The sequence below is a fragment of the Microtus ochrogaster genome, unplaced genomic scaffold (assembly GCF_000317375.1).
Source record: "Microtus ochrogaster isolate Prairie Vole_2 unplaced genomic scaffold, MicOch1.0 UNK27, whole genome shotgun sequence".
NCBI lineage: Eukaryota > Metazoa > Chordata > Mammalia > Rodentia > Cricetidae > Microtus > Microtus ochrogaster.
Genome location: NW_004949125.1, coordinates 3,961,720 through 3,979,810, shown reverse-complemented (window position 1 = coordinate 3,979,810; position 18,091 = coordinate 3,961,720). Strand labels below are relative to the sequence as shown.

The 18,091-nt window shown below is 52.1% G+C and overlaps 1 protein-coding gene across 2 annotated transcripts in view; it reads right to left on the bottom strand.

The window, feature by feature from the left end:
* The window catches only part of Bri3 (brain protein I3), a 20,466-nt gene that overhangs the window by 598 nt on the left and 1,777 nt on the right, over positions 1-18,091 (bottom strand). Inside the window, exons 1-2 of one of the 2 annotated variants that reach the window (XM_005368044.2) lie at positions 8,516-8,802; positions 8,135-8,237 (exon numbers count right to left, since the gene is read on the bottom strand). In XM_005368044.2, coding sequence (XP_005368101.1) covers positions 8,135-8,237; positions 8,516-8,657 — 245 coding nt within the window. In that variant the 5' untranslated portion in view covers positions 8,658-8,802. Of the gene's footprint in view, positions 1-8,134; positions 8,238-8,515; positions 8,803-18,091 lie in introns of those variants that run through there. The other variant, XM_005368045.2, reaches the window with a different exon arrangement.

Genomic DNA, 18,091 nt, shown 5'->3' with positions numbered 1-18,091 from the left:
CTGGACTGCTCAGAACTGGCTGGAGCCAGTATAAACTGCCACTGCTACTGAGGGCACTCTGGGCAAATTCAAAGAACACAATGAAAGGTATCACCTAAGGCAAATACAGGCAAGAACTTTCCACTGGTCACAGTCTTACAAAAAGGGGTGAGCTGGGGCTGGTGAGATGGCTCAGCTGTAAAGGCACTTGCCACAAAAACCTGATGACCCAAGTCCAATCCCCTCAATCCCTGGGACCTACATAAAGGTGGAAGGAGAGAACCAACTCCATGAAGTTGTCCTCTGACTTCTGACTTCATGATACAACAGAAAAACAAGAGTGAAGCAAATGAGTCTATACCTCTGGAAAATAAGACACCCCGAAAATGAAACCTACCCTAGAGTATCTGCTGTGCTGGGAACAGAAGCCAGCCAGAGCTTCCTGAGTAGCCAAGTGCTCTGTCCCCAGACCCAGAGTGTTTCTCCAGTGCTGAAATACTTTAGGTCTCTTTGCTGTCCTCTAAGGGACACTGTTCAAAGTGATCATTTGGTTGGTGTAAAGACCAGACTCAGGTCAGCTCTAAGTCTACGGGGCTGAGGTGATGGCTCAGTGGTTAAGAGCACTGGCTCCTCCTCTAAAGGACCTGGGCTCAAGTCCCAGCATCCACATGGCAGTTCACAACTGTCCATAAATCTAGTTCCAGTGGATCTAACACCTTCACACAGATGTGCATGCAGGTTAAAAAAAAATACCAGTTGCACATAAAAATAAATTAATCCTTTAAAAAAAAAAGTCTACTTCCAACATGCAGAATGTGAAACAGAAAAACAAAGGACATCATGAAAAACCTGTATCAAGCATGAAAACAGGTCGTGACCTAATGCTGTCTCAGTCACATGTCACCTTTTCTCCCCGTGACCCACACTGGCCTGAAACTCTGGCTCCTCCTGCCTCAGCCTATTAGGACTCCAGGTCTTTGTCACCATAGGTAGCTCAAGGGTCTTCTCTTCATTCCCAAAGGTGAGAAGCAGAGCTCCAAAGACTCCTCTGAAAAGTTCTAAACACTAAGTCTCACTTCTACTAAACAGACTCCCATGCGCTTCTCCCAATCCAGTGCTCCAGGCACAAGCCCATGAGCAGGGCACACTGCTGGGACAGAGAAGGAATTGAGCCAAGACCAAGATAACACGACGAAGAGGGGGGCTGCTGAAGAGACACTGGGTGATAGAGGAGCTGCAAAAGGTCACAAGGTTCATCGGGGCTATCACAGGGACAGCAAGCTGCCTGGCTGACCCTGACTACTCTGTTCCCACTGGGTAGGAATGGGGGGTGGAGGAGTTAGCAAGGAGTCCCTCCCAGCATCCTCTTATCCCTCCTCATGGTTTTAGACACAGCAAACTGTCCTTTAGACCACATTGGCTACTCCTTTCACTACTCATGGGGAGAGCAGGAAAGTGACAGCTTAAACAAAAGCCCAAACAGGTGAGACCCAAAATTGAGGGCTTCCTAGGGCCATGACAAATAAATCCAGATACTCTGAGAATCTTGTCTTCAACTGCTTAGAAGACAAGGCAAACTCCATGCCAGCCTCCCCCATCTATCAGGAAAAGCCTCCAGAAACAAACCTATGATGGACAGTAAGCTCCAAAGCACTTTGCACACACAGCACCTGAACCCTGAGAAGCTCTGCAGGTTAAGGAGCTCTCGACAGCCAGGTTTGGAAAACGACCTTACTCTCCACTTCTGGGAGCTTTCCACTCCAACTCGTCCAGAGCTTCCAATACCTTTGAGCTAGTTAATACCGCTGCTGATGGGCTAGCCCAGAGCACAGGGGAAACCAAACCCAGTTCTAAGGCAGCATGAATCAGGATATGTCTGCATTTATGTCAGCAAAGCTACCTTTTGTGTAATTTGGGGGTGGGGGCATTAAAACAGGGTCTCTGAAACTCCTTATATAACTGAGGATGACTTTGAACTTCGGAACCTCCTCCCTCCACCTCCCAAGTTCTGTGCCACCAAGGTCTGTCCCTCATATGACTCTTACAAAAGTGTCCCTTCCTAACTATCACATGGTCACCGTGTCACCACACTTCCTTAGCCTATCCAAAGACTGGGCAGGTCTTCACCAGAATGCTGCTGCAGGGCCCTCTGTAACCAGGCTGCTATGCTGCCCTCTGACGGCAGCTGTCCCCAGGCACAGGTGGCTATGGCCCTGGGCCTAGACATGTTCTGGCTGGTAGACGGCCATATGGTCCTGATCCTTTAAGGGCATTTCTGTCTGGGTTCCGTCCTTCTATTTTTCCTAGTACCTTTACAACTGTCTAATCGCTAGGTAAAGTTCCAAGAAACACTGGTCTGCATAATCCAGTTAGAAAATATATCATAATCCCAGTACTCAGGAGGTAAAGGCAGGAGGATCGGAAGTCCAAGGTTATCCTCACACAGCAAGTTAGAGGCCAGCCTGAGCTACATAACACGTCTCAAAAGGTTAAGAAGGAAAAGGAGAAGAAAGAAAATTCCACAAGAACATTGGGTCACAGGAAGCAAATCTTGCTTTCTAATTGGGTCACCAGGAGCTCTGAAAGAAACCAGGGGCCTCAAGACCTTCAATACTCAAGAAAAGAGACAGGCACACCTGCCAAGTTACTCCCAAGGGAGATGCAGAGCTCAGAAGGTGCCGGTGGCTGGGCACTGTTAAGATTATGCCAGGGTGTAAGGGGTTGGGGTGGGCTCTCATGTTGCCCTGTGTCTCATCTACATCAGTGTCCCAGTTGTAAGTTACTGCTGTATTTTGGGGCAAGCCTTCTAGAGGCAGCATACCCCAACCCTGCTGTCCCTTCCTCCTAATGCTCCATCCAGACCACAAGCCAGTGTCTCGGATGTAGAGCCAGGAGCCAGGATGGTAGGTCACTCCTCGGAGCACTCCGTCATGGCTCTTACTGCCTGATGCACAATTACCAGAAGTAGCCAGGCCCAGTGTCTTGACTCAAGACCTCTCTCATCTTCTGAACCCTTTAACTGTGCTCATAACTTCACCAGCAAGAGAGAGCCACAGCAGATCTTCACATACCTGGGGGCCCTGCAAGCCCCACACTTTCTGTCAGAGACTCAGAGCTAGGAAGCAATGCAACCTTCTGCTGACTCCATAGTCAGGAGTGCCAGACTTGGTACTACCGAGAACCTCATGCTCCCTAGGGAGCCTTCCCCTCAGCTTGCTCTGGGATGCTCAGCTATGCCTCCAGGAAAAGTGAGGATATTCCTTCAGTCACACCATGTGGGGTCACCTAAGGATTTTTTGTACATCTGCCAGCAACCAAGAGTCTGACCGGAGACTCACATGTCTTCATCCCACAAAAAAAACAATCTGAACCCAAATTCTAAGCAGGCTTCAATGGACTAGAGGGATGGGGAAGAGAGACCTGTCCCAGCCCTCTATCTTTAGCTGTGAGCAAGAGAGCACATGCCCCAAGATCCCATGCTCTCAACCCACAATTCCAAATGACCAAAGCTCTGGAAGCAGAACTTCTCCTAAAGCAGGAGCAAGCCCAACCTGGATGCAGCTGACCTGAACGTATGAGGTAATTTATTCTCTGTTTTGTTGTTTGCTCTCTATAGCCCTGACTCTTCATGTAGACCAGGCTGGCCTCAAACTCAGAGATTCACCTGCTTCTGCCACTGCCAAGCCTATTTATAATCTCACTATATCCACTTAACGAGAAGGGTCATGTCTTACTGCAAAAACACTAACATTTTGCCGGGTGATGGTGGCGCACGCCTTTAATCCCAGCACTCGGGAGGCAGAGACAGGCGGATCTCTGTGAGTTCGAGACCAGCCTGGTCTACAGAGCTAGTTCCAGGACAGGCTCCAAAGCCACAGAGAAACCCTGTCTCGAAATACCAAAAAAAAAAAAAAAACCACTAACATTTTAACTTCAGCTCTGCCCCAGATCTCAAACGGAACATTGGCAAAAGTTTTAGTTCTAAAAGACAACACCTGACTCCAGAAACACAATATGGCCTCTAAGCTGACCTATACTCGGCAAAACGCTACAGGCTCCTGAGGTGGCAATAGCACTAAGTGAAGACCCTGCGCAAGAGAATAGCTGCTGCCTTCCAGCTTGCCTGTCCGCAACAGCCTCACCTTCTCTCCTCTACAACCTCCAAAAAGCTCTACAGGACAAGTTTCAACTCTTTCAATTGGCTCAGAATCCAAGCCAGGCCTCCTGGCAGCACCTGGACCGCCCCTCCCCCACCCATAACCAGTCACATGGAAAGGGGAGGAAATAGCATAGCAAATTAGGAAAATAACTAACTTTGAAAGCCTTTAGTTCTTTAACCCCTAACTGGAGCCTCCACAAACAAGGGGCCACTCAACCCTGACACCTGCCAGATAGGTTGGCCGCAGGAGGGGAGTGGACAGAGGAGAGAGGGAGCCCTGAGCTGCAGGAAGACATGCAACCCTGGAGAGTCCCAAGGGCCAGGTACCTAACAAGAAAGAGCTACCCTGACCCCTTCTGTGTCCTTACAGCACCCCACCTCACCCCACTCCACAGGTACAACCTGGCCCCATCTTACAGGCTGATGAGGTCAGAGCTGCACCTGAGGTCAGCTGTGGAAGTGTGGCAGGGATCCAAGTGCAGTCAGGTTCCCTGGGTCTGGCTTCAGCCCTCGGATGTTCAAGTAAAACTCCTAAACCCAGTAGCCCTGAGGCACCCTCCAGCCCTGGGAGCCACCTGCAACATTCCTAGAACCGGAAGAACAACATCCCCAGGGAAAGGGATGCAAAGGTTTTCTCCAGCTACTGACTCAAGTCAAAGCTCCCAACAGAGCCACCAGACAAGTCTCCACTCCAGAGAGCAGCACCCTGATGTGGGCAGTTCACCAGGACCTCCCCCAAAATATCCTGCCACCTAGACACAGGCTCAAAAGCCCAACTGTCAGGCACAGCCTCGAGTGTTCACAGTGCAGGGAAAAGAGGGCTAGGGCATGTTCCCTCGGGCTCCCAAGACTCACATTTGTACCATCCACACTGCCAGAGTTGGTAGGGCCCAGACAGGACTGGGAGACAAAGCGGGTCTCCCTCAGACTTTATACCTTGTCCAGGACTCAGCCAGGACAACAGCCTCCTGTCAGGCATGGCCAGCCTCTTGACCTCCTGCCTCAGCCACAGGTGGGGCAGGCCTTCTGCCACCCACTATTATTAGAAACCCAAGATTGCCGCTGCCCTGTCTTCTCCAGATTCTCTGCCACCTTGTGTTCTCTCCAACACCCAAACCCACATCAGCCCACGGGGGCTTTCATACCAGTGACCCAGGGCTGTGTCCAGACTCCACCCTCCCCTGAATTTCTTCCTGCCTCTCTGGTCACCTCCAAAGCTAAATACCCAATAACAGCTCAGCCAGTATGCACGAGGAGTCTGTGCCTGCCAGGCTCTGCACTCACAGCCCTGCCACTCACCCTGTGCATGCCCGTTCCTGTTGTGACCAGTGCTCCCAGGGACACTGATCAGCTTCACCTGCCTGCATCTAGGGACAACCCCAGGCCTAGGAGTGGAAAGGCGCCTGCCTCAAGAGAGCCAGGACCTTTGTAGACACATTGTTTGCTGCAGGTGGGGCAGGAAAACCTAGGAGGGCTGGAAGCAGCCCAGATTGCAAATGTCTATAAAGGGAAGATGGAGTCAGGCTGCTTAACTGCAACTCAGACAGGATGGCAAAGTGACAAGCGACACTGGCTTCTTATGCCAAGTCTCACTCAGAGGGAATCACAGACGTGTGACTTGGACAAATTCCTGCCAAGCCACTAAGGAGGGAAGGGACAGGGCCTGGCAAGCTACATCTGGAAGAAAGAAAGCTTGGTCACATGAGATGTGTCCTATCTCTCAGCCCTAACAAGCTAGGCAGGAGCAGACTCAACCTTTACAGCCTGGACGTCCCGATCCCAGGAACACACACACTCTCTCCCTAAACCAAAGGAAAAGGCGGCCACCCCATCCTGCTGACCTCTGTCCCCTGCTCAGGAGAGGGAGCCCCCACTCCCTGCATGCCTGCTTTTGTAATGATAGGAATCAGCCTTGGAGCCAGGGGCTAGCAGCAGAGGGTACTATGAACAGCCTGCAGGGATTCCAGGGGTACATAATAAATAGCCTGTTCCTCCCAGCCGAGACACAAGTGACCTGGGACGATCCAAGAGTGGTCACTGCTTTAAGGGTCAGGCACCCCCAAACTTGTCCTCAGAGAACCCATCTTCCTTAATGCTGAATGCTCCACCCAGAGGCACAGCAGGCGTTCCCAATTCCCAAAGAAGGAAGCACCCACAAGAGCCCAAGACCTTCCTGAGAGGGCAGTGGACACAACCCGACCTTGTCCCATACTCTGCAGGACTGAAGAGCTCCACGAGTAGGAGCCACAAGCCTGCAGAACACCACAACTCATGTCCCAGAGAGAGAGAGTGCTCTCTACCCAAACCCAGAACTGTGGATTGCCCTGGCTCCCGAGACTCTAACAGCCATACTGCCCTGCTGCTGGTCTCCCCACTCCCCTTCTCCAAGCTCAGACATCTGGGCCAAGCAGAGCCTCATGGGAACACCCCTGTCCACTGAGGGAGAAAAAAAACAGCTGCATGTGGTAGGGGCCAGGATCTGGATCCAGTTCCTCATCCAGCTGGTGGCTGGACACAGCACAGACATGAAATCCTAGAGAGGCCCCTCCACTGCCACGCCTCTCCCATTGCCTTCCTCCTGCCGGACAGCCAGCCAGCCTAACATCCCCTTAAACTTGAGCGATCATCTAGAATTTGCCATCCTTAGGGCTCTGAGACCCCCAGGGCCTAGCCTCAACACCAACAGGAAGGCTTCCCATTTCCCACCTTGTGCAACTCCCCCTATTCCCAATGGCTCTCTGCACAGGGGATCCCATATTGATTCCCTTGCTCAACAAACCAGGAGCATCTCCCAATCCATGATTCCTCTTGTCTACCTGGTGTGCCTCAAGCCGGAAGGAGGAACTCTTGCAGAGAACTGCCCTCTGCAGGCAGCCAGCAAGACTAAACTATCAGGGTGTCCACGTACAGTTGGAGGGAGCAACTGATTCCTACCCCGTTGCCCCTCTCTCCACCAGCTCCAAAAGCCAGAAGTCAGCCTGGATAATGACCCCATCGACAGTGCCAGACAGATGCCCCACCTTGAGTCTGCACTTGGGTCCCCGAATGAGGACTCTAACCAGCCTGCCCTCTCCTTCCCCAGGCACATGATCAGCTCGGAGGGTCGGTCCTGTGTCTTCCACCCTCAGTCATCTGTGAAGCCACTCTCGAGTTTCTAAAATCATTAACTTCCCCATGGCTCCACTCTCCGCCTCTGAAACACACTTTTGAAATGATGTCTAAGTCCAAACAAGGGTTTCTTAATCCCGTCTCGCAGACTTGAACTTCCTCCTCCCAGACAAAGGCTGAAGCCCTGCCCTGCGCATCTGAGGGAGAGGCCAAGTCTTACTTGGAAGCCGACTCCTCAATGCCGGCCTCCAACGAGCCTGGCTGCATCTCTCGCCTTACATAAAGTCCTCACTCACAAAGTTTCTGCCCGCTCCGGTGTGGGGATATGGAAAACCAAAAACACACTCCAGGCCGGAACAAAGAAGCACCGGGTTTCCTCCTGGGCCAGCTGGTGGCCCGGAGTTGTTAAGTCCTGGTCTGCATTCTGCACCCTCTCAGCCTGGCTACTTGGCTCCCCCAAGTCCTTAGGCATACTGGCCGGCGGACTCAAGTCCCAACACCTCCTTAATAGGATTCAACTGTAACAGTACACTAGCGGAAACTGGAGGAAAAACCAAAATAAACCTTGATTCGCTGCGGATCCCAGAACCGGAGAGGAAAGACCATCAGCCTCCATTGTTAACATTCCTGCGTCCCACGCACTCGGGGTGCCATGCCTCCCAAATGCACTCAACTCCCCACAGGAAAAGGGAACCCATTCTTTTGCCGCATAAAGTAAATTCAGAGCCAGGGGTGTGTGATCCCACCTTCTCCCACGACAGTCCCTCGCCTGTGGGACTCCCTCGCAGACGGGATCCCGGCTGTGACCCCACCCCATCCCACCCCCGCTGGCCTTTTGCAAGATCCCGGCACGTGCGTTGTCCGCCACCCCCAGGCTTAAGGACTTACCTGCAGACCGGGCAGCCTCCGACCACCACGATGGAGTTGGCAGGATACCGGGTGACCGTTCGACTGTGGATGTTATAGACCCGGGGGTGGCTGGTGGGGATCCCTGTGGGAGCGGAGCGCAGATGAGCACCGGGCGTTCTCGGCCCTCCTCCTCCCTCCCCCTAAGCCCCCGTCCTCCCCGCCTCCAGCAGGGCCGAGCGCGCCTGCGGGTGGGCTCTAGAAGCCAAGCGCAAACCCTCCGACACAAAGTTCACGGCCACCCGGGCAGGGCCTGGCCGGGCAGGGTGCTCCGGGCAGCAGCTGCCCCTGCAGGCCCGAGCCGGGACAGCGCGCCGCTCAGCCAGCAGGCCGCTCGGGGACCCCGCCGAGCCGCGGGCCCACCTGTGACGAGGTAGGGGTAGGGCGGCGGCGGGGGCGCGGTGGGGATGGCCCCGTAACCGTGCGGGCCGCACGCGTAGTCGCCCTGGCCGGCCTCCAGGTTGTAGGCGGGCGGGCGCTCCTGCAACAGGGGCTTGTGGTCCATGGCGGCCCCCGGGGCCGCGCGCCCGCCAGCTCCGGCCCGGCTCGCTTCCTTCGGCCCGGCGGGGATGGCGGCGGGAGCAGCGACGGCAGTGTCCCGAGCAGTTCGGCCCAGTGAGGCGCGCGCCGGGCGGGGCGGGCGCGCCAAGGGTTCCCCGCCCTCCTGCCGGTCACAAGACCGGGGTCACGTGGGCGGGGTGGGCGGGGTTTGGGGGAGGGCGTCTTAAAGACGCCTTGCGCGGCGGCGGGTGCTGGGGTGGTGTCCTCGTTCGGTCCCGCCCATCTCGTAGAATCTTAGGCTTCCAGAGCAGTTCTGACACCCTGCCACGGCTGGATACCCAATAAGATCCTGATCATTTTTAAATGTTTGTTTTAAAAAAAATTGGTCACATTTATTTGAGTGTGTGTGTGTGTGCGTGTTTATAAGAGCGAGCACGCATTTGGAAGTCAGAGAATAACTTTCGAGAGTGGGTGCCTGCTTTCCATAGCTTTCCACCGTATGGGTCCTGGGATAGATAAGCTGTCAGGTTCAGCGGCAGGCACACTGTCCTTCACCCACTGGGTCACTTCGCCGCTGCCGCCCCCCTCCGTTTCCCCCGCCCCCCTTTGGACGTGGGCTCATGCATCCCAGGCTGGTCCCGACCTCACTACTATGTAGCTCAGGCCTCTGTCTCCCAAAGTCTGGGCAACCTTGCCGGTTCCTGAGCACCATTTTAAACCCTCAAATTCTCCTCCCCGCCCCCTTCCCCGACCCAGCGCCGGGGTCACCACCCACGGGGAGGGGCCAGGTGAGCCCCACCCAAGTCACGCCCTTGCAGTGTAGCTACCGTGCCAACACACTCTCGGATGGAGGTGGGAGCTCACCTGAGTACACGCCCACTAAAACCTACTCAATCGCAGAGTGTTATTCCTCTCCCATTTTGATTAATTAAGTCATTTTCAGGGGCTGTGGCCACTAACTCGAAATAACTGCCCCGCTTGGAAGCACCCTAAGCTATGCACCTGCCGTGCGTCCTTTCAAGTTCTCTAATCTTTTTTGGCAGCCTGCCCAGGTACCTGTTGGGTTTAAGTGGAAACGTGGCTCCCTACAAGAGGACAGTGCCCTGACGCAGGTCCGTGCTCAGGTGCAGTCTCTCTACATGGACGTTGTCACACCTCTAGCTGAAGTATTCCCGAACATGGTACTTGGTTGGTTGGTTAGTTAGGAAGATTGGGAGCTGTGCCTATACCTTAGTTGACAGAGTGCTTGCCTAGCATGAATGAAGCCGTGGGTTCCATTTCCAGCACTACATAAACCAGGTGCCGTGGTGCATGCTTGTAATCCCAGCACCTGGGAGATGATGCAAGAGGACCAGAAGGTCAGTGCCGCCCTCTACTACACGCAAGTTCAAGGCCAGCCTGAGCTACAGGAGGCCGCATTAAACCAGGTGCGTGGTGCGTGCTTGTAATCCCAAAACCTGGGAGGTGACGCAAGAGGACCAGAAATTCAGTGACGCCCTCTACTACACGCAAGTTCAAGGCCAGCCTGAACTACAGGAGACCACGTGTCAAGGAGACCACGGCTTCAAAGCCAACCAAACCAAAAAGGAATATTGGAACATTTAGAACCCTTCCCATTTGCTGTGTGTTTCCAGGGTCTTGCTGTAATCTGCCCAGAATGGGATTAGAAACCTGTGCTGCTACACTTTAATTTCTTTTTCTTTTCGAGACAGGGTTTCTCTGTAGCTTGTCCTAGAACTAGCTCTTGTAGACCAGGTCGGCCTCGAACTCACAGAGATCCACCCGCCTCTGCCTCCAGAGTGCTGGGACTAAAGGCGTGCGCCACCACCGCCTGGCTCACTTTAATTACTTTTATGTTAGCAAATGTTAACAGAGGGAGCTTCTTCGCTTAGGGCCTCTGACATCCCTAGCCATGGCTTTGACCCAGTTATGGCACCAGTAAGGAGTCCTTCCCCTGGAGCAGGCCTCAGAGAGCGGCTGGTTCCCCCTGTAACAGTCTTGCCACTCTTGGACCACTGAGAACATCTTGCCAGGCCTGTTCCGGGTGCTGTGTGCACACAGGATCCACATCTGGGGAACTCAGAAGAAACTCGCATCCCCTTATAACATGTTGAGTTCTTCCGAGCCCATTCCCATTTCCCTCCCTGTTCTGTATGGGTCATTTCGCCCAACATCTCATGAGAACTGAGAGGCCGGCCAATCCCTTGACCAATAAACAGAGGACATCAAGGTTGGGCGGTGGTGGCACAAGCCTTTAATCCCATTACTCGGGAGGCAGAAGCAGGCGGATCTTTGTGAGTTTGAGGCCAGCCTGGTCTACAAAGTGAGTTTCAGAACAACCAGGGATACACAGAGAAACTCTGTCTTGAAGAAGGCAGAGAGAGAGAGAGAGACAAACAGACAGACATACAGAGAACATCAAAGACAAGAATGAAGATGGGAGCCAGGCGGTGGTGGTGCACACCTTTAATCCCAGCACTCGGGAGGCAGAGGCAGGCGGATCTCTGTGAGTTCGAGGCCAGCCTGGTCTACAAGAGCTAGTTCCAGGACAGGCTTCAAAAGCTACAGAGAAACCCTGTCTCAACCCACCCCCCAAAAATAATGAAGTTGTGTGTGTGTGTGTGTCTGTCTGTCTGTCTGTCTGGTGGAGAATTGGGAGTTCAGAGCCATCTGTCTGTCTGTCTGTCTCCAAAGACACCAATAAGGCTGGATGTACCATTCAGTTGGTAGAGTGCTCACCTAGCACACATGAAGCCCTGGGATCCACCCCCAACATGGCATTAACCAGGCAAGATAGGTCAAGCCTCTGGTCCCCTCACTCTAGAGGTGGAGGCTGGAGGGTCAAAACTTCCAAGTCCACCCCTGCCAAACAGCAAGCTCGGAGCCAGCCTAAGCTACTGGAGACTGTGTCTTGACAACAGTCAGCATGGCTAAGAGCTTTGGAAGAAGCAGGGCTGATGCTTGAGTGAGGGAGGTGGTGGTTAGAGACCAAAGGCTTAAGCAGTGTAACCCCTCTCCAGAGGATCCTGGGATGCAGCGCCAACCCTATCGCCATGAGAAGTGGGTTCATCCCAGGCTGCTCCACTGTGACCTCCCGGATGGTGACTTTGCTTCATTTAAAAAAAAAATCTGTATTCTCTATTGCTGTGTGAATGACTGGAGGGTGCATGCCCCATGGTTATATGTATGTCAGTCAAAGTCCACTAGCTGTGGACACTTCTTTCTTTTTACTTTTATGTAGGTTCCGGGGACTAAATTCAGGCCTCCAGGCTTGCTTAGCAAATGCCTTTTACCCACTGAGCTATCTGGTCAGCATGAGATGCTCCTTATTTACTGTCCCTGCCTTTGGAAAGCTTTCCTATCAGACACCATATACATTGGTAGACATCAATTTAAAAGTTAATTTCCTTTTCTCGCAGGCCCGTGTTTGCTGATCAAACCCCAGAGAAAACCACAGCCTCTGGTTCCCTAGGAACGCTTCTACGTAAGGGTTCCATCCCATGAATGCTGGAGTTGGGGGGGTGGGATTTCCCAGTTAGCCTTGAAGAACGTCACTCATCAACAGAACCCTCATACAGCCGCTCACGAATGTGCACGTGCTAGGGGCCACATTCATGCCTGAGGGGACAAAGATGATGCAGAATGGGGACACAAAACAGCGTCAGGTCAGAGAGTAAAATAAAAACTGCAGGAGCGAAGAGATAGGAACAACCACAGGCAGCAATGAACCGGGGAGTCCTAGGACTCTGGGGCTCAGTGTCTAGCATAGAAGCCATGGGAGTGACCCTAGGAACCAGAGCAAGAACCTCCCAGGCAGGGGCAAGAGCTTTCCAGGAAGCACAAGTTACAATCCCAAAATGTGAACAGCAGGCAGTTCCTGCTATGCCTCTGAGTCCCTTGGGGTGGCCTGAAAGGGTCCCCAAGAGACAAAAGGGAAGTGGATGAAGACACTAGAGTGGAGAAAGCACCTTGAAGGGTCTGACTGACCGCAGGACAGCACGGGTTTGTTTAGTTGTTGTTTGTTTTGTTTTCAAGACAATTACATGGGTTTAAACAGTGATGAGCATCAGTTTTGCATATCGGAAGATGAGCAACCAGGGTCTACAGCCATCGCCGTCCTGAAGTCACCCAGTCTCTGAAGCTGAGTTGAGTCAAGCCTGGTAATGGATGGGTGAAAAAAATGGCAGGCAGCAACAAAGGTCAGGGAAATTGAGAAGAAAGGAAAATCAAAGATTCCTATTAAAACTCTGACCTTTCCAGGAGTGGCAGCACGCACCTGTAATCCCGGAGCTCAGGAGGCTGAGGCAGGAGGATCTAGATGAGTTCCAGGCCAACAAAACCCCACCTGAAACAAAAAGACTGGGCAACTGCCTAGGAAAGCCACCAAACTGGCGGCAGGATGCTCAGGAGTGTGACTAGCTGGTGGGAGATAGGTGCTGGCACCCGGCTGTGCACGGCAGGGAGCTGTGCTCGGGGGAGAGCCAGACAGATCCTGTTTCCTGCATCTGTGAACTTGAGCCCAGCCATTCCCTAAGAGACACCTAAGAAAAGTTGGGAGAGGCTTTTGTTTGAGCAGGCACTGGGAACAGCCCCCTCCTTTTATGGCGTTTCGGTTTGTTTTGGTCTAGATTTATGTATTTATAGATTTATGTATGAGTATTTCCCTTGCATGTGTGCCTGTGTCCTGTGTGTCTGTGTTCTGTATGTGTAGCTGGTGCCTGTAAAGGCCAAAAGAGTGTTAGGTCCCCTGGAACTGGAATTATAGATGGTGGTGAGCCACCATATGGTTGCTGGACTAGGAACTGGACCCAAGTCCTCTGCAAGAGCAGCCAGTGCTCTTAACCACTGGGTCATCTCTCCATCTCTCCAGCCAGTCGTGTGTGTGTGTGTGTGTGTGTGTGTGTGTGTGTGTGTGTGTGTGTGTGTGTGTGTGTGTGTGTGTGTGTGTGTGTGTGTGTGTGTGTGTGTGTGTGTGTGTGTGTGTATGTGTGTGTGTGATGGGAGTAGTAGTTTGGAGACAGGGTCTTCTGTAGCCCAGGCTGACCCGAACTCACCTAGTAACAAAGGATGACCTTGACCTCCCTATCTTCCTGTCTCCACTGCCCCAGTGCTGGGATTACAGGCACACAACACCACACCTGGTTTAATATCATCCTTGCTGAAACGTCTGGAACATTTCATAGTCAGAGTCACTCGGATGCATACACATAGCATAGCATTGGTGTATCCAGCATGAAATGAGACCGTCACCTGCTTTTGGCGCTGACGATGTAACGACCTGCGGATGGAGTTACTAAGAAGTGATGCCAAGGGAATGAACAGGCTCAAGGAGATGGGGAGGCAGTGAGAATGGGGGAGTGGCTTGCAGCTGTCCTCCAGTGATGGAGTGGCTAGTTCAGAAGGGGACTTTGACCAAAGACAGACTAGAGAGAGTAGCCATGTACTGTGCCACATCAAACCTCTGATCCCAGCATGTGGGAGGTCTGGGCATGAGAAGCAAGAGTTCAAGACCATCCTTAGCGACACAGAAAGTTTGAGGATAACCTGGGCTACGCGAGACCTTGTTATCAAAATAAATAACATATAAATAAACAGATAAAGGAGGAGGTGCTGCTGAATCCGCCAGTAAAGGGAGGGTTTGAGTCTGCATCCTCACACCCACACAACAGCCAGAAAATGTGGTGTGCACCTGCGATCCCAGCACTCGAGAGGCAGAAATGGAGCAGGGTGGGGGTGGGCAGGCGGGGAATTCCTGGAGCTCACTGGCCAGCCAGCCTGGCTAAATGGATGAGACCCAGGTTAAACTAGAGACTGTGTCTTAAAAAAATAGATGGAGCTGGGTAGTGGTGATGCACACCTTTAATCCCAGCAGTCAGGAGGCAGAGGCAGGAGGATCTGATGGAGGAAGGTCATTGGTTAATTATAATAAAGAAACTGCTTGGCTCTCATAGGTTAAAACATAGGTGGGTGGAGTAAATAGAACAGAATGCTGGGAGAAAGAGGAAGTGAGCTCAGAGGTCATGCTCCCCCTCTCCCGTGCAGACGTGATAGCTCTGCTCTCTGAGGCACTCACAATGAAGCTGCAACCCAAGATGGACGTAGGCTAGAATCTTCCTGGTAAGCGCACCTTGGGGTGCTACACACCTTATTAGAAATGGGCTAGTCCAGGTGTGAGAGTTAGCCGAGAAGAGGCTAGATATAATGGGCCAAGCAGTGTTTAAAAGAATACAGTGTCGGGGCATAAGCTAGCAGGCAGCCGGGGTGCTGGGGACGCAGCCCTGCCACTCCTATTACAACAAGGATCTCTGAGTTCAAGGCTAGCCTGGTCTACAGAGCAAGCTCCAGGACAGCTCGGACTACACAGAGAGACCCTGTCTAGAAGAAAAAAAGAGAAAGAGAGATGGAGAACAACCAAGGAAGACACCAGACTTCAACCTCTGTTCTCCACACTGACACTTGTGTAAGTGCAAACATGCAGACACACATACACACACACACACACACACACACACACACTCAAAATAAGAAAATGAAACCATCGGGCAGTGGTAGTGCACGCCTTTAATCCCAGCACTCGGGAGGCAGAGGCAGACGGATCTCTGTGAGTTTGAGGCCAGCCTGGTCTACAAGAGCTAGTGCCAGGACAGGCCCCAAAGCTACAGAGAAACCCTGGGTGGTGGGGGGCGGAGAAAGAAAGGAAAAAGAAAGTGAAACCATTGGCTATGTAGAGATGGAAGGAAGAGTTTAGGCTTGCTCACTTGTTTGATGTGGGCAAGCACAAATCACTTATAAAGTGATAGGATTCGGTGGGGCAGAGAGAGGACTGATGGGTAAGGGGACAGAGTCCTGTACACAGCAGGGACAGTCCCCTGTAGGGTGGACTGGTCTACCACAGAAGGGAATGCTAAGGGCTAGGACAGATATCACTCCCTCCCTTACCCTTCCCTCTTATCCCAGCCCCTTTCTTCCCTTGCTCCCCCCCTCCCTCCTACTGGGTGCTAGGTAAGCACTCTACCCTGAACTGTATCCCCAGCATGAGCACTCTCCTGAGTGGGGCTAAGTCCTCCATGAAGTTGGGAGCAAAGCCAGAAGCTGAGTCTGAGACCAGAGGGGGAAGTGTAAGAAGCAGACGGTTATGGGATGCCCCAGAATAGGAGTCTGAGTGGGCAAGGGGAAGAATTACAGTGTGATCGTGGAACCACATGAGGCAGTAATGTAGCCATCCAGGCAGACGGGGAAATGTTCCCAAGACACCTGTGCCCCTCCTTCCCGGCCATCATGCTGGTGAAACCTTAAGGAATTGGAATTTCCCAGGAAGCCTCATACTGAGGCATTGTGGAAAATGCCCCCCATAGGTGCATAAGTTTAAATACGTGGTCCCCAGTGGGAAGAACTGTTTGGGAAGAATTAGGAGGTGTGGCCTTGTCAGAGGCTAGAGATGTCACTGAGTTGGCATAGTGCCTGCCTAGATTTGATAAAGCTATCCTCAGCACCTGTGTGTGGCGGCATGCAGCCATAATGCCAGCACTCAGGAAGTAGTGGCAGGCAGAGGAGAAGGTCAGGTCATCCTCTCCCGAGTAGCCTGCTACCTAGTGGATCGGCAGCCAGCCTGGGCTACATGACAGCCTGCCATCCGTGAGTCCTATGTACATTTTTCTCATAACTTTAATTCTATTCTTTATCCACTTACATTACCTATCACACATAAATTTATTTTTTTAGTATTGACATTTCTATTTTAAAAAAAAATAAATGCATCCAGGCAGTGGTGGTGCACGCCTTTAATCCCAGCACTCGGGAGGCAGAGGCAGGTGGATCTCTGTGAGTTCGAGGCCAGCCTGGTCTACAAGAGCTAGTTCCAGGACAGGCTCCAAAACCACAGAGAAACCCTGTCTCAAAAAAACCAAAATAAATAAATAAATAAATGCAACTTGGATTTTGAGCAGTGCATATAAATGTTTTCTAGGAAGGGCAGCAAGAGGGGATCTGTGCAGACAGAGGATGTGCTGGCCCCTGCCTGGGGGTTGGGGTTGTCATCCTCCAGACCTTGACAGTCACTGTGACTGTCCTCAAATGTAGCAGAGGAAGCCGAAACAAAGATCATGCTCTTTCCTTGCATGCTCTTGAGAAGCGCTGATAACCTATCACGTGGGCTTCTTGGCACATACAGGAACTGGGTACCTCACATGGCTGGGACTGTGACCAAAGGAGAAAAAAAAAGGAGAAGGAGGAAGCCTAACGTCAAAAGCCAGTGCTGGAACCAATGACAAGTGCCTGGCTTGGGGAAGGACATTACCAAATATTTGCTGACTAGCAGCTAAATGTTTATCTTAGATAAACACTTCGGGGTTTTATGATAAGCGTGGTGTGAGCTTTGCAATTGTACTGGGCAAATATTTCCAGGTATTTTATAAATTAAGCATATTGGCTTCTACATGACACACAGAAGTGTCTTTTTGCTGTCAGGTGGGAGATGGCTCCAGAGGTGAAACGCTTGCCCTCCAGGCATGCCGACCTGCCTTTGACCCCAGGATACACATGAAAAGGCCAGGCATGGAAGCCAAGGCTTGAACTACCAGCACTGGGGAGGTGGAGACAGGCAGATCCCAGCCAGCCTAACCTATGAGAAAAGATCCAGGCTAGTAAGAGACCTCGTCAGAAAACACAAGAGCAATCCCAAGGAACAACACAACACAAGGTTAACATCCGACCACTGTGTGCTTGCATCCCCACGTACAACTGCACCCATATGCACACACATACATGCACAAACACATTTACAATCTTTTCTAAGTCACACATACACATATTCAAATGTACATAATGCCCCTTTCTCTGTGGGCATTAAATCCAGGGCCTTGGCACCCTGGGCAAGCACTCTACCCACTGAGCTATGCCCCGATCTTTCCAGATTTCTTGATTGAGGGACAGAAAGGGTCCAAGGACATTTCAACCAAATTTAGACGTTGAGGCAGGTAAGGTGGAGGGGAAGATCCGGGATTGACGTACAATGGGTTCTCATCAAGAATGCTCTAGGCTAGGGGTCTCCTGTATAATTTGGGCAAGCAACTGAGCTCCCTAAACTGGAGACATCAAATCCTTTGAGGATTAGAACAGTTTCCTGGGCTGGGAGATGGCTCATCAGTAAAGAGCCTGCCATGATGACCTGAGTGTTACCTAGGACACATGTTAAAAGCCAGGCACAGGGTAGGAACCTGTATTCCCAGGCTCATTGGCCAGCCAGACTAGCTGGGTTGACAAACTCAAGGCCAGTGAGTGCCTGTCTCAGAAAACAAGGCCTGGGGCTTGAGAGGGAGCTCAGAGGTTGAGAGCACCTGCTTCTCATCATGACGATCAGACTTTAGATTCCTGCACCCACGTTACAAGCCAGGTTTCCCATTATGCCTGCAACCCCAGCTCTGATGGGAGGATATCTGG